A 17,399-nucleotide genomic window follows, 5' to 3' on the forward strand; every position below is an offset into this window, starting at 1 on the left:
AGGAAACATCGAACTCTTTAGTATGGCACTAATCACATGTGAGAACCACTTTGCATAAGGCTCATTATAAGTAGCCTATAAAATAGGGAATTGAACTTCCTTGTGATGGAGTCTCTGAGACGTGGATTATAAAATGTAATTAAGTACTTCCTGATGACAAAAGTGGAAATAGATGTTTTAAACTGGACGGAAACCACACAAACCTCAACAAATTTTATAATAATTAAATCTGTCTTCACTTCCGTGACACCAAGGTTAACAAATATGAAAGATCTCAACAGTGGCGGTAAGGAAATCCTGCATGTTGTCATCAATATAGGAAGCACTGGAGATCTTTATAAGAAATCCAACCAGTTGAATAACAACACATTTTGTTTCTGGTTAAGTGATTGATCAGGAAGCAACAGGTTGATTTAGCAAATGGAGCTCTTTTCGATTTGGCCAACATATATTGCGTTGTTAGTCATCTTAGCTAGGATCGAAGTAGGAAAATCTCAGGTGAGTTTAAAGAATTTAATTTATTTCTCTCTTGTTTTGTGATGTTGCCATGAGTTTCTAAAAAAGATATAGGGTCTAAGCTCACACACAAGGTTAAGTCTGACTTAAAAACTGGAAAATAAAATGTTATTTTCTTAACACTATACTAAAGGAAGACAGGGGCGTCATTAGGGGGGCAGGGAGAGACATTTTCCCCCTGAGTTTGAAATGTATATAGATTTTATCAATAGAATAATAGTAAATCAGTGAAAAACGCGAAATTTTACTTATATCAAGGGGTCTTGCCCCCCCCCCCAAGCAAAATATGAAATGACGCTCCTGAAGGAAGAGAACCAGATCTATCACTCTTTCACGTGCATGAATAAATTTTAATTTGTATCAAGCTTGATATTGACAAACTTGCAACAAATGAGACATACTGAGCACGTAGAAGCAAGAGTTGACAAGCCTGTGTTAACTATGAGCTAAGAAACTTGTATAGCCATCCTGACCCCATACTGTAAGTGTCGGTGGACCACCGATGGGCAAATAGCGATATCTCGCCAAAAATTGGCGCGGCCCCGCTGCTACGATCTGCGGTGGCCCCAATTCCGTTTCGAAAATTATACCACCAGCGGCAGGAACGAGACGGAACGCCAATGAACCACAAAATTACTCTCCCAAAATATGTTAAATCGCTTATATCCGTGATTTGTTTACATTAAGGTGAATCTAAAAAAAAAGTACTACCCCGCGGTGGGCGCGAACCACCAACCTTACCACCTTAGGATTACTATAGCCGCATGTTCTCCCGACTTCAGCACGGAGGTGATAAAGAAAAGGACGCTTGTAGAAGGATAAATCGTTGAAGTCGTTTTAATCTGCCTAATCAGAATACCGCGTCGAATATACTTCTTTAACTGTGTATATTCGACAATAACCGTTCGGAATCAGATAAAATGCATTTGCCGTGTAATTTTATAACAAAATGACACGCGTCTATTTACATTATTTCATGGTTCTCCCATATTCACTTGATGATGATCGGCGACAGTTGCCATCTAAATTCAAACAATTATACGCACTCATCTCATAATTGTTCACTTTATGATGTAGAGGGAGGGATTACTCTTGACTTCAGGGGTAATTCGTCAGGAAAAAAATAATAACCGTATGTAAATGATTAGCGATAGTTCGTGTTGGTAATCGAAGGAGTCCTCGCTGCTACGCGCTGGTAACTTCAACACCCCGACTCTAGATATCTGTTTCAATTCCACGAAACTCTGCCAGTAGTGGCACACTAGCAGCAATCCTTCGACGTGTTGCTATATCGACGATCGGCATTTACCGGCAAGTGGGCCACTAGGTGTTGGCGACGTTTACGGCATGGGGATATGACAAGATTGATGTAATATTGTATGACGACATATATTATTTCCACACGATACTATTCTATTTTTTAGTATATTATAGACATTATTTTGGTCTCCTCCGGGATCACTCTCAGAGCTCCGTGGGGATAGTGCCCCCAAAAACATGTCTGGAAGAAACACTGGTCATGACAAGTTGGAGGGCAAGCTCATCTCCTTGATATGACAAACTTACATCAACCTTTTCACAATCAATTTCTGCTATCTGGAATACTAATGTGTAAAAATTATTATTATTATTATTATATAAGTTCTAAAGCGAGAATAAATCTTGGCATTCTGAAATGGATGTCCAAAGATTTTAATTCTGTGGAAACCTGCCTTATTCTCTATTACTCTAATGTCAAAAGTCATCCGGAATATTGTTCAAACATATGGAATAGAAGTACATATTACATATCAAATACTTTGGAGACGATTCAAAATCCTTTTCATGTCTGGCTATGTTGGAAATGTAAGTGTTATAAAGGTACGAGCCGGTAGCAAGCCCAAAAATGTAGGGGGGCCGGACGAAGTTAGGGGGGGCTATTCCAACCATATTATAGTTTATCACCATATTATAGTTATTTGCAAGACTATCGTGAAAATTTTAGGGGTGGCGGCCACCCTAGACTCCCGTGAATACGGGCCTGTAAAGGTATGTCTTTGGATGAAGTAAGGTTATCGTTGAGATGTTGAAGTTGTGTGAAACGATTATTGAGGATCTTAAAATGTTGCATTCAATCCTTCATGGTAATTTGAAATTATTGTCAGTGAGAACTTTGCATGCAACTAGTTATCATATAAGAAATCCTAAAAAGTTTAAACCTATCCACTTGTTTAATGATGTACCCTTATAGAAAGCTTTGTCAATGGTCAATGATTTTGCCAATATTATTGATATTTTTGAATATAATTTTAGTATTATTCAGAGGCAGTTGTATAATCATTTCATAAGCAACTGAGAGTATTTATTACCTTCTTTTATATAAGAGTATGTTTGTTTTATATATCATTTTTGTATCTTTTTTGTGTGTGTGCATGTGTTACTTGTAATTTTCATTATTTGCATGTTTTTATTCCTTTTTTTATGTAAATTGTAGTTGGGCAGATTACTCTGTAATTTCCTGTAAATATTATTATTATTATTATTATTATTATTATTATTATTATTATTATTATTATTATTATTATTATTATTATTACCTCCTGCATAATGTTTGATTCTCGTTTTAAATAACCTAAATTGAGTTCTTTTATCACTAAGAATTATTGTTGTCAATTGCTTCGTAATATAATGTTCAACACGTAAAATACGTAAAATGTTACAGAAATACGTCTAGCTAAACTTCTCTAATTTGAAGCCTTTGAATTCGAAAATGTTATTGAAATTTGACAAGTATATGTAAATCGTTTAAAAGCTTTATTGTTTTCTTACTGAACAAAACTTTTAATAAAATGGTTTCTTGTTTAAATACTAAAAATTAACATAATTTTTCCTTTAAAATTTTTTATCAATACTAAAATTAATGTTAATGTTTCTCTCCTGGATCACATCATGCAATCCCTGGGTATGTTCCTTATATATTTTCGATCCTCCATATGTATCACATTTATTTTAACTAAAAGCAAGACGCTATCACACTCTGGAATTAAATAATATGGTCCTCCATTTAATTATCTGTTTGTTGTTTGTCATTTTGTCAATCAGGGGCGTCATTTCAGACTTCTCTTGAGGAGGGAAAGAGCACCACCAATATAAGACTTTCACGTTTTGTACTAGTATATTAGTAGCCAATCGATTAAAGTATATGTATTCCTCAAACTCTTGGGGAGCAATTGCCAATCCTGTCCCCCTAAATGACGCCCCTGTTGTCGGTCCTCCGAAATGGTTCCGTTGTTCATTCTAATTGACTGATTCCGTACATTAATTCAACACGTTTCATAAAAGTAACACATCAAAACACAAACAGAAACACCACACATCATAACAACTATACTTGCTATATTTTATACAATTAAATGACTGATTTATTAATGTAACATAATTAATCGATTCCTTAGAATTTTAGAAGCGACAACTTTAATAAATTACTCTAATCGGTTAGTTCTTTTTTTGGTTAGGTCTATACTGATTTGAACTTTATTAATTTCTAATACTCTTGTGCATACCCTATTAAGGGTTCGTCTGTGTTCATTATTTCGAATTAATTGGTGAACTCCATTATTTTCAAGAACTAGTCTTAGGTTTTATCTAATTTCCTGGTCTGAGTCCTGTAATATTAGATTCTGACATCTGAATACTATGGAATCTGGAGTTTGTGGATCACCACAGTCACACACGTTAGTGTCTAACATGCCAATTTTGTTAAAAGTGGATCGAAAGAGACTATGCTCGCTTAAGAATTAGACTGTATATTTATTCAACTCTGCATCTCCTAGTTTATGGGACCCATACACGCAGACACATGCGTGAAGAAATCTTCCAACATGCATGAAAAGTGATAAAACCACAGGCAAGTTGATCGTGTATGGCCTCATTCATGCGTACTGACAGTTTTCAAAATCTTCTGTAAAAATGCATAATGGTTTTGCCGTTCTTCATGTATGTTTCCCGTGTATGGGCTCGTTCATGCAAGTTGGTTGTTTTACATTTAGGTCTGCCAATCACAACAGCGGAAGAAATCACGTGACTCTTTCCTCCTTAATGTCAAGGTCGTTATGATGGATGATCTTCTAGTAAGTTGGATCTTCCAGCAAGTTGGTACTTGTGTGGGCAAGAAATTATTCCAACATGCATGATGAAACGAACCTTTCAATGCATGTTTGTCCAGTGGCGTAACTAATTTTACTGCACCCTGGATCGATCGATCATCGATTTATTCATACCCCATTAAAATGGTTTACTGTACTTACTCCAAACTGCTACTTTTATGCTTTAAAGGTAGAATGATATCATTGCTAATAATTCTTAATATAAGTAGGGAGTACAGGATAGTTTTATAAGTGTCAACTAGGTTTCAAACAGGTCCAACTTTCGTTTTATTCCCGGGAGGGGGCACGGATTGCTCATTGCAATGACTCATGCAAAACTTTCACTAGGCAGCTAGCTAGACGAACATTGCAGTGACGGTTGTCCTGGTATCGCCCAGTGGGGGTCCAGAAAGGTGGGGCGAGGCTCGCGCGCTCCTCCGTGAGGAGTAAAATATATAAATAATGCAGCACTTGTTCAAAGGCTGTGGGGAAAAAAGAAATTTTTAAAATTTCTCTCAAAAGGAAGATTCTGAATGCGTTCTCCACTCATTGCAGACAATGTATGCGTTTCCAGCCCGTGGTAATCCTGGATTCTCTTGTGTTGAACAACATGGCTTTCCTCAATGCCACCTCCAGAAGGGCGGAGATAAATACGTATTATGAAAGCACTGCAGTGAACATTTTTAGTTAGCGAACCAAATATCGAAAAAATGTCTCAAGTTTATTTTTCAGACCTGCACCCCTGCTCTAAAATTCCTGAATCCGCCCCCGGTATCGGCTATTGCCAATTAACTCTAATAGTCATAACGTACCTTTTGAAATGTTTCCAAACGTTCTTTGCATAAGGAATAGTTTTTCGCATTCTTTTCTTTTTTCGCTCTTTTACTGTGCGCCCTGGAGTAACTGCTCCACTCGCTCCATTCGTAGTTACGTCACTGTGTTGGTCATGCAAGTATGTGCGTCTATGGCCCCCATTAGACTTTCTTGAATGTTTGGGAAGATTGCATTAACTGTTCTAGCTTTTGTGCTGTTGTCCCAATTGTCTTGCCAGTTTCTCAAGATGTGTTCATCTAACTCTCCTATATTTGTTAATCTTCTTTGAAGCAGTTGTTCTATCTTCTCATAATCACCTTTCTTATACCAATATTTGACTGTGATTGTTAATACTATTAGATGGAGTGGCTCTATTCCTAAATTATTGCTCTACTCTTTAAGGAGACGATATAATTCGTTTATTAAGTAACATAAGATTGTGTTAGTAGTACATTCGTCCGTCCGTTACTCCGCACGGTAACTCTTGAAATGATACGAATTTTTGAACTCTTTTTTTGTAATAGATAGCTAGAGTGGTTATCTAGGTTCGGTTCGTTAGTGAAGACAATCCCATAACTTATTAATTCTTTGGAGTTCTGGTATTTTTTAGGTAAATTATAGACTTTCAGTCAAGCGGCTACAGCATCAGCACTATTTATCGTAGGATCATTGTTCATACTTCGTTGTTTTTCACAATAGAGCAACTTTTCAAATGGTACTATCCAAATTTCAATATCGCATCCCTGAGGCGGGAAGTTTTGAGAGAAATCGGAATTTTTTCTGATAATATTTTTTAAAAATTTTGAGCCCCTTTGGACCCCCCCTATGTTAACGCAGAGACCTGAAAATCAACTGAAAAACACTAAGTGGTGTACTAACTGTGTGTACAAAATTTCAAGCTTCTATCTTGAATACTAAGGGCAGGAAAAATCTATCAATAACACACAATGCCCCAGATAACTGCAAAAGTCCCTGATCTCAGGTAAAAATGCTCCTGAGACATCCCTATTTACCCTAGAATCATGGTTCGCCCACCATTGTCTTCAGAATAAGTCTGCCTTTCAAACGATACCTGAGGCGGGAAAATCGCGAAAAAAGGAATTTTTTGTGTAAAATTATTCTTTTTTTTTTTTTTTACCTTTTTGCCTCTTTCCACACTCCCCTCTCCTGTGCTAAAGAAGAGATCTAAAATAAAATATGGTAAATACTAGTCGTTTGACTGAATGTTTGTACAAAAATTTAAACTCCTACGTACAAAAGTAAGCCCGCCAAAAAATAATGAAAATAGCCCTACCAAAAAATATTTTTTTAAATTTATGACGTAATCACCTCCTATGTCTCGACGCAGAAAGGCGTGAAATCATATGTAACGTGTTCTACAATGCCTCTACACTTTAAAAAAATAAAATCAAAAAGGAAAAAAGAAATAAAAAGCTTTGTTTGTTCCTTTTTAATCGAATAATGAAGACACTACTTTAGTACCAAAAAATAGTTACTAGAACTCCAAAGAGTTAACGGACAATGGCTTCGTTACTGGTAGCAATCTATAGCCCATATTCCATAATGAATTCTGTGTTTTTAACCAAAGGTAGTTACAAGGACTATTTCGGCGGGATTCGTTAATGAAGTCAACTCGTTAACATATTAACGCATAACGGCGACTCTAACAGTTGCTCTCTGTAGCCCACTTCCATATATTGAAAGCAAAATTTGGAATTCAGGTTCCTTACAACCGATTATGTCGGTTGATCGCATTAATAGAGTGAAACCATTAACATCTCCATGGTAACGGAGACTTTAACTATGGTTAACCATATCTATATTCTATTCGGAGACATAGCGAGGTGATGACATCACAAGGAAATCTTCGCGTGATCCTTCCCCTACCTTTACCATTATTATTATTATTATTATTATTATTATTATTATTATTATTATTATTATTATTATTATTATTATTATTATTATTATTATTATTATTATTATTATGTTCTGTAGACCGGACCCCAGGATATGGATTCGATGTGCTTTATTACGAAGAATCCAAATTTCGAAACGCCAGGACGATTGACCCTGCCGATTTTGTTGTATGGACGGAAAAAAATGTACTGTCTTATGTATCAAAATTCGCTGAAGTCGACTGTGGACCCAGCTGCACTTGTATTTATAGATGTATGATTTACAAATGTATCTTATATCTATCTATCTATCTATCTATCTATCTATATATATATATATATATATATATATATATATATATATATATATATATATATATATATATATATATATATATATATATATATATATATATATATATATATATATATATATATAGGGTGTTTCAAAACAACACCGACAACTTTGGGAGGTGATTCTTGACGCCAAGATAAGACAGAAAGTATAGACCAACCTGGGTGCATGAACGCTTCCTTTCCGAGTTATAGGCTGTCGAAAACATGCAAAAATAAACTTTAAAGGTCCATAGCTCAACCTACTGTAGTCGGGTCAATACTTCACTTAGGAACTAATATATATCCAAAAATATGTTTCAGAATCATAAGGTACTGACGGAAAAATTTATAAAAAGGGAGTTTGGCTACGAGCATTTAATTGGAAATACTCACCAACTACCTCTATAAAAATTGTTGCGGAAGTACCGCAGGATTCTTAAACTTGGATATATAGATAGAACTACTAATACCTAAGTAAAGTTTTGACGCAAGTACGGTAGGTCCCATAGTATTGGAGCTATGGACCTTTAAAGATCAGTTTCTTTACACGTTTTCGGCAGCCTATAACTCCGAAGGGAAGCATTTGTGAACTCAGGTTGGTCTATACTTTTTGTCTTATCTTAGTGTCAGGAATCACCTCCGAAACGTTGTTGGTGTTGTTTTGAAATATCCTTTATATATATTACGCTTAGAGAAATTTATATATTGAACAACTGACGTAGGTAACGCAACAAGTCGCTATTCGATTAGCAGAAACATCATATGGATTATTTAATGACATATGATAATTTTCGAGGCAGATTACTGAATTGAAGGTTCCTTATGAAGACGATTTTTTTTTTTCAGATCACAATCTCATGTTGATTAAAGAAGGAACCAACTGAAGTATATGCCAAGCAATCTAATCTAAAGGACTAAGTTCATGTGGATAGTTTCGGAGTTATAGGGTGTCGAAAACGTAAAAGAAGTGATCTTTAAAAGTTCATAGCTCCAGTACTATGAAACTTATCGTAGTTGGGTCAAGACATCAGTGAGAAACTGGTATATGAACTATCCAGATATCCATGTTTAAGAATGCTCCAGTACTTGCACACCAATTTTTAGAGAGGTAGGTGGAGAGTGATCAGTTACTCCCAAAGAGCCTCTCTAGAAATGATTGTGTAAGTACCGCAGGTTCTGAAACATGGATATTTGGATGGTTCACATAATAGTTCCTCAGTGATGTCTTGACCCTACTACAATTGGTCCTATTGTAGTAGAACTATGGACCTTTTAAGTTCATTCTTTCTCGTTTTTCGACACACTATAAGTACAAAATTATGCACTTCCGACCACAGATCCACATGAACATTTTTCTTATTTTGATGTGAGGAATTTATTGTTACAAATCTTTGTAACACCCTGTATACTACACATATTTTCAAATATCTAAGGGTTGAATTCTAAAATTTTGAGGGAGAGGTCAATTCCTCCTCCTCTTATGTTTGTACAAAACACTGCAGCAACAATCACCGATACATATATAACGCTCAAATTCACGACTTATGTATCCTGGAATATACGTACAACCCATCACCGCAGTACATTTGATTACTCCTACCGTGTAAATGTCTTCAAACATCTTTTCGAAAACTTTCATGTCCATCAGAAAGAGAGGGGAAAGGCCATTCTATCCGCCAACCCTGATATTAACTAGTGGTAGGCACAAAAACCGGTTTTTCGGTTTTCGGTTTTTCACCTAATCCGGTTTCGGTTTTCTTCAGAACCGATTCCCGTTTTTTTCCAAAATTTGTTCTATTTCTGACCAGAATGGTGTTTCGTTGTTCTCCGGAAACTGAATCCATTTCCACAGAAATAGTTTTGTGTGTTTTCGAAAAGTTTTCACCGAAACTGGTTTCAGTGAAAAACCGAACCGGTTTTGGAGAAAACCGAAATGTCGGTTTTTCGGGTTTCGGTTTTTATAGAAACCGGTTTTCGGTTTTTATAAAAACCGGTTTTGCCCATCCCTAATATTAACCGTCTCCAATATCCTTCATTACACAGCCCGTTTCATTTTTAAAAAACTTATTTTTCATAAATGCTTTTCACCTGTGGCGTAGACTGGTTTGATGGCTTGAGCTACCAATAACCTTTATGACACCTGTACATTATTATTATTATTATTATTATTATTATTATTATTATTATTATTATTATTATTATTATTATTATTATTATTATTATTATTATTATTATAAATGATTATTAATAATAATAATATTATTATTATTAATACTGGACTTTAGTTTCCACGTTATTATACACTCTTCAAAGTAAGACAAAACTCACAATATACTTTCCTTTTATCAAGTAGATAAATATGATTTTCTCTTCACTAGCAAGACTTATATTATCTTATTAGTATTACGAAAAAAAAAAAAAAAAAAAAAAAGATTGTACATTGGTACCTTCATTTGAAGTATCTCTACATGTTGCTTTTGATACTTGATAATCCTACTCATCAAAGTAAATGGAAGCTGTCCGAGTAATGAAAAGCGCTGAAATTGGCGATTACCCAACGAAGGAGCCTCAGTCTGAGAGAGCCTTGACAACGAAACGCAAATAATGAAACAAGTATTTATAACAGCTACGCCAACTATCGCAAAATACAATAGAACACAAAATTTTCCTTGCGTTGACGCAAACTGCCACGGAAAGAGGCTCAAGGTGTACAAAACAATTCCCAGAGACCCCCAAAATGCTTTGTAATTAAACTTATAAATTCCTTTTATTCTTCGTTCACATCCAAGAAACCGATTTCTCTAGAGGCAACTGGTGCTATCTGGTAGCCCGTTCTGGTTTATTGTAAAAAAAAAAGAAAAAAGAAAAAAAGAAAAAAAGAAAAAAACTAGTAACGCAGGTATTTTAGTTTGTAGTAGACACAGACTATATATCTAACTGCATATCCCACAATTCATTTAATCCAATAGGTAATACTACCTTATACTTCAGCCACAAAACTCATGTTTCATGAAGAAATGGGATGGCTTCTTCCACCAAGCACTTAAATTATGTTACATGATATATTTTGCATATACAGAGTATTCCACAAACTGGAAACATAAATATGTTGGTATTCACGTACATCAATGGTTAGCTCAGCATTGTTCAGACACTTAGATGGGTTGACGTTCCCAAATTTCACCCAACTTAATTTTTATCTTTACGAATATTTGAACGCCATGGTGTACTAGGAAAAGATGCAAAACATAAATCATCACAAGCAACATATCGCCAATGTCATTACAGGCATAGTTCCAGCTGTGCTTATAAGTATTCTTAATCAGTGCAGGGCACGCAACGAAATGTTTTCAAAATGTAGTCGCAAACATCATATTATATCAATAAAAGTGACTTGACTTGATAAAACATAAAAGATTTTTTCTTATGTATGAGAACTTATGGGACACCCTGTACATTTGAATATATAAATTTATATATTATTCTCCAATATTGGTCTTCCCTTTTCCATTACACTTATTAATCAACCCATACCATTAATTTTATCTTCCCTCACCTGGAACGTTCAACTTTCATCCTTGCAACACTATTATATGCTTGTATTCCAAGACAAGTCCATAAGTGAGTTTACAATTACTTTTCGGTTCCTTAAAATTCCTTTCTCACTTTTGGTGCTGGGATCTCTGGTTCGATCCCAGCTCGCGTTATGTGATTTTTGTGGTGGACAAACACCGTGTGCATGGGTTTCCTCGGGGTTCTCCCGTTTCCTTCCACTTTCTTCATTCCACCATTTCATTAATTTATCATCATCACCGTCTCCTTTAGTCTAGCCGGAATAACCGTGAGACGTAAAACTGAAAGATTTTTTTCCTTTCTTACTTCGTACGTTTGTAGTAGATACAGAACCCAATTGCATATCCCATAATTCGTTTAATCTAATAAGTAACACTATAGGTGACACTAGCTTACACTTCAGCCACAAAACTCATGTTTTATGCAGGAATGGGATGGCTTCTTCCACCAAGCACTTAAATTACTATCTGATGACATTCATCTTCTATCTGATGAAATATATAGCGAAAGAACTTATTGCAGTCTGCTAGTCTTGAATAATCATGTTTTCACTATTTTCTGACTTGCTACACTCCTTCGATAATCTTCTGCTCCAACAATATACAAGTACGACGACATAGATGCATATACAGGGTGAACAGTAATCTTGAAATGCACTTCTAACTTTTAAACTAATATATTAAAAATGCTAAGATTTTGTACGAAGGAATTATCAACAGGAAGAAATCGTTTTACAGTAATATCACCAGATTGACAGTATTCCCAATGGCACTACGTCAGATTATTACATATGACACATCTATAAGGATACAGTCAAATGATAAGGTCCATTTCCATGTACAGACTTTATTACTGGATAGAGCTGTACATAATGACCATTGCTGTTGAGGCACTGACACGAGATTATGAATGTCCTGAAAAAGAACTCCTTGGATTGAGTACAAAACCACTCTGTCATAGCTTGTTGCACTTCTTCATCCGATACATAGTGGTGCTCTCGGAGGTGTTTTTTGAGTTTCCCAAAAACTTGTAAATCACAGGGACTCAAGTCAGGACTATACGTGGGGTGGACTAGTACTCCAAACTTTCACGATGCCAAAAGATCATGTGTTTGTTTGGCAACATAAGGCCGGGCATTGTCGTGCAATAAAATGATGCCCTTTGTGAGGTTACCCCGGCGTTTATTCTTGATTGCTAACCGCAGTCGACGGAGAATGTAGTAGTATTTGTTGGCGTTTATTGTTTCTCCTTTGGGAGGAACTCCACTAGCAGAGTCCCCTGCTCGTCGAAGAAAATAGTCACCATGACCTTAGCAGCTGATGTTGTGGAACGGATTTTCTTTGGTTTAGGGGACCATTGAGCACAAACCTTCCGGTAACCAAGTCTACTGCGCACAATGTCATGCACACTGACATAGCACTTGAGCATTAATGGCATCCAAGGAGACTCGTCTATAAGTTTGAATGCAAGTGTCAATAGCAGTAACTGTCTCATCAGGAATACAATTCGTCACCTGCCAGGGTCGCATATAATCAATCAGTGTCTCCTTGTCACTACGAAAACTCCGATACTACTTTCACACTGTTTTGTCTGAAACATACTTTGCACCATATACACTCTGCATTCTGTGTACGCCCGCTGGATGAACACCTTCCGCATAAAGAAAGCGTATCACATCCCGCTGTTTTTCCTTGGTAGCGTTGGTCACTGGCATAGGCGGGGCCAGGATTTTGGTAATGTGGGTGCTGGCTGGTAAGGAATAATACAGTAAAAATATTAGCATGGTACTTAATAAAAACTTTCATGTACATATTCAAAGAAACAACATACATGGATACACGTATATGTGAATTATGAATTTATCAAAGAAATATCAGAAATTTTAAGTGTACAAGGGTACTTTTCTTTTGCAATGGCATCAATTACAAGAGCTTTGGTTGGAGATGTGGTTTTTATCCACCCAAGCAAATTTCCTTGTTGTTTTGATTTAAACATTTTAAGGACAAATTAACATGCCGACATGCATACATACAATAACTCAAGTAGCAATTACATCGCAATGTACGCTGAAGACGCTCTCTCAATACATCCTAACATTGCAGCAAGAACGCTCTGCACTATTGAGCCTTAAAGATCTCAAAAATAATCCGTAAGTTTTACTTTAAAAAATACTAGGAAAACACTGTATGATAGCAAGTAACTTATGAGAGGCTTATGAGAGCTTTGGAGAGACTGAAGGAGTCACTGAGATATATCCAAACATCTTATTCACCTCATCATAGGTTGGTGGGCAACTTGGAAATTTTAAATTTTTTCTCTCTTTTGGCAGAGCTGTTCTATACTTTGAGAAGGCCTCTTCTTCGTAATTGCATCTAGATATTCTATCCTTGGTCTTCCTCTTCCTGGTTTTCCTTCTGCCTTTCCCTCTATCAACACGCTGATCAAATCAGAGTGCGGAATAAAATGGCCAAGCATGCTGTTTCTTCTTTTACCTATTATCTTCATTCTGCGCCAACACCACATTTCAAATGCTTCCAGCTTGGATATTTCAGCTTTTCTCAATGTCCACGTCTCTGATCCGTAAAGCGCCACGCTCCAAACCAGGGTCTTAATAAATCGTTTACGAACGTCCGACGGCACATTTCTTGAGGAAACGATAAATATACAAAATAGGAAGGATTATTGTAGAAAATCTGAAAATCGAAGTTAATGTGGGTGCAGCTGCCCCCACTACACCCATTGTGGCGCCGCCTATGGTCACTGGCAATTCCATTGTTGTGTCACACGGCGCCACATCTTAGCTGGGTGAGAGAAAGGAACAATAATAAGTAACCAACCTCTGCTAACGTACCACACTACGCCCGTGCGTAACAAATGTAACATTTATTATGGCCTACACATATGTGGATATGAACAACAAACAGGACAAACTTCTCCCTCAATACGTTGTCCGGATATTTGCAGTTTGACCTTTTCATTTGGCTGAACCTTATACATCATAAACGAAATTTTACAATACCACATTTACTACTCAGAATTACAAACCAAAGATGAAATGAAATGAAATCTTTAAGTTTTACGTCGCATGCTTATGCCGGTTAGGCTAAAGGAGACGGTGATGATGAGAGATGAGTGAAGAAAGTGGAAGGAAACGGGAGAACCACAAGAAAACCCACGACCACGGTGTTTGTCCACCACAAAGTCCACACGGCGCGAGGTGGGATCGAATCAGGGACCCCAAGCACCGGAGGTGAACGCTCTACTACTGAGCCATCGCACCCCCCACAAACAAAAGATGATAAAGTACACATACAGTATATACTGAATCATTTCTCTTGTAACGACAGGGGGCGCGGTGGCTCAGTGGTAGAGTGTTCACCTCCGGTGCTTGGGGTCCCTGGTTCGATCCCAGCTCGCGCAGTGTAGACTTCGTGGTGGACAAACACCGTGCTCGTGGGTTTTCTCGGGGTTCTCCCGTTTCCTCCCACTTTCTTCATTCCACCATTCCACTCATCTCTCATCATCACCGTCTCCTTTAGCCTAACCGGCATAATCGTGGGACGTAAAATTTAAAGATTTCATTTCATTTCTTGTAACGACCATGTAAGTTTGAAACTAATAGATAATAAACACTGAAATGTTGTACGACGCAAATGCCGAAAGGGAACATTGTTTGACATACCCTACAGTACCACAGATTAACTATCTTATCAATCCAATATATATATACTTTTTTTTTTTTTTTTTTTTTTTTGCAAATTATACTACATTAAGTTATTGTATATTTCAAAATCAACATATTAAGCAGAACTTTGAGTAGTATATTTGTTACTTGTGTTGTTAAATGTATTGCAAACTAAGTTGTCTTACAACATTAAAAACATTTAAACTTTGGAGGCCTTTGCAACAGTAATAACGAAAGTAAGAGAGACAGGTCCAAGTACATCTTAGTGTAGAATATTACGTATTTTAAGATCTTCTTCGTGGGTAAGGGGTTAGCATACGTACCTTTGGTGTGGGAGACCCAGGTTCGATTCCCGGCGGGAGCTCATGTGGTTCGGATTCCACGTTAATCAGTAGGTGCATGTCTCATATAGCCTCGTTGCTGAAAGGGACGTTAAATTCAACTCAACATTCAATATGACATATTTAGAATACAAAAGAACAAAGTTATGAGAGATTGAAAATTTGATTTGTTGTAAAAGGTTTTATATCAATCTTCTTTTTTTTTTTAAAAAAAAAAAAAAGATAAGTATTACATCCAATTACGAAGGTGGCTTTGAATAGATATAAAAATCATAATGTCGTTTACAGCAATATGATATTTTAAACCATTCCGAGGATGTGATAAACATTGGTACAGTTTGCCACGCTGCTTAAAGTCATGTAATTGTGAGAACTCATAAATATCAGGTAACCAAGAAAGTTCGTATGGTTTCTGAGAACAGTTGCTTTCGTCGCGTTAGTGTGGTTAAATTTATTCTGATGACATCATATGTTTACATTACTTTCAAATCTTATTCAGTAAAGAGTTGTTCAGTGCATCACATGTTTCACTATCGGTTTTGTAGAAAGCACAATCTTCGAAAGAACATGTCGTTGGAAAGGGAAATTTTGAGACGTATTTGCCTTTAACTAACTAACTCACTCTATGGCCTATGGAACCCGGAGGTTCAATGCCGCGTTAACAAAAGCTCTCCATTAACTTCTATCCTTAGCCAACTGGATTCAGTTTCTATTTTGTATTCCTGTCTCTGCGAGATCCACTTAATATTGTTCTGCTATCTGCGCTTAGGTCTTCCTAATGGTCGTTTTTCGATTGGTCTTCCAGTCAAGACTTTGAAAGCATTTCTATTTCCTTCCATTCTAGCTACATGACCTGCCCACCTAAGCCTCCTAGACTTGACGACCCTAACAATGTTAAGTAAATCGTATAAATTATGTAGTTCCTCGTTATGAAGTTTCCGCCATAACGAGGAACCACATATTTACTCATAAAGCGTATTTTGCTTTATGAGTACAAATTAGGAAACAAAGTTGCAGAGGTCGCTAGAAGAATATATTCCGCGTTTGAAGAGACGTCAGTGAGCGAACCAACTGCTCGAAAGTGGTTCAACCGTTTTTCTTCCGAAGAGGAAAGCCTTAATGCATAGAAAGCCTCGTGGTAGTCGTCCATCCAACCTCGACAAAGTCCAGCTGAAGGAGGAAATCAAAGAGAATCCTCATCAAACCTGCCAGGAGCTTGTACACAGGTTTGCAGTATATAACGAAACCATTCGATCACATCTTCATAGCCTTGGGATGACATGAAAGCTAAGCAAGTGGGTACATGCAACTAACATTTCTTCAGTATGCGTAGCTCAATATTATCACTTACACCGCTCTCACGTGACTCTTGCCTTGAAAAGTTTTGTGGTGAACGTTGAAACAGTCGCATCACCGCAACTGAGGATTCAGCATTTGTAGCCGAGCGAACGAATGCTTATTTCTCCAGACATTTTGCAGTCTCAAGTTACAAAAAAACTCACCCTGTATAACAATATAAAGAGTAAGAAAAGCATAATTGTATTCTTTTATGAAATCGAATTCTCGTAACAGACTTTTAGGACTTTTTTGAGAAATTATTTTTTTATTTATTTATTTAAAGAAAGAAGAAAATTAATATATTGGATGTATCCAATATATTAAAGAATATACATAAAAATACATAAACATATTATATTATAAAATAATAATATACAAAATATTAATGGAATAAAATAAAAGAATAAGAAAAATAACTGCTTCAGAAATTAACAAGTAAATTTTCTACTTATAAGTGCTATTACTTCTCTAAAGGAAATCGGACTTCCTAGATTCCCTTTATTAATAGAGTTTAACGTACCTGGTATTCGGACTTCCAGAAGTCATGTCTATCTTCCGGTGTCAGGTAACTTAATTCAATACACTTATTTCTATATTGCGAGTTTTTTGTATTTTTTATGCAAAGAATAAAAAAATAGAAAAGGGCTTACATAAGCAAATGCTTGTGTGTGAGCTTCATTTCCGTGTTTTATTTATTTTCTTATCGTAATATATGAGGTTTATAATTCTTACTTTTAGCTAACAATAGTTTAATTAAACACTTTTTAATTCTTTT

The 17,399-nt window shown here is 36.2% G+C and overlaps 1 protein-coding gene across 1 annotated transcript in view; it reads left to right on the top strand.

Moving 5' to 3' along the window:
* The first annotated feature begins 317 nt into the window (after window positions 1-317).
* Window positions 318-17,399, top strand: part of LOC145670559 (ganglioside GM2 activator-like) — a 38,875-nt gene continuing 21,793 nt past the window's right edge. Inside the window, exon 1 of the mRNA XM_081739364.1 lies at window positions 318-498. Coding sequence (XP_081595490.1) covers window positions 421-498 — 78 coding nt within the window. The 5' untranslated portion in view covers window positions 318-420. The remainder of the gene's footprint in view (window positions 499-17,399) is intronic.

This window comes from Thermobia domestica, chromosome 14 (genome assembly GCF_964235325.1).
Source record: "Thermobia domestica chromosome 14, izTheDome1.hap1.1, whole genome shotgun sequence".
Classification (NCBI taxonomy): Eukaryota; Metazoa; Arthropoda; class Insecta; order Zygentoma; family Lepismatidae; genus Thermobia; species Thermobia domestica.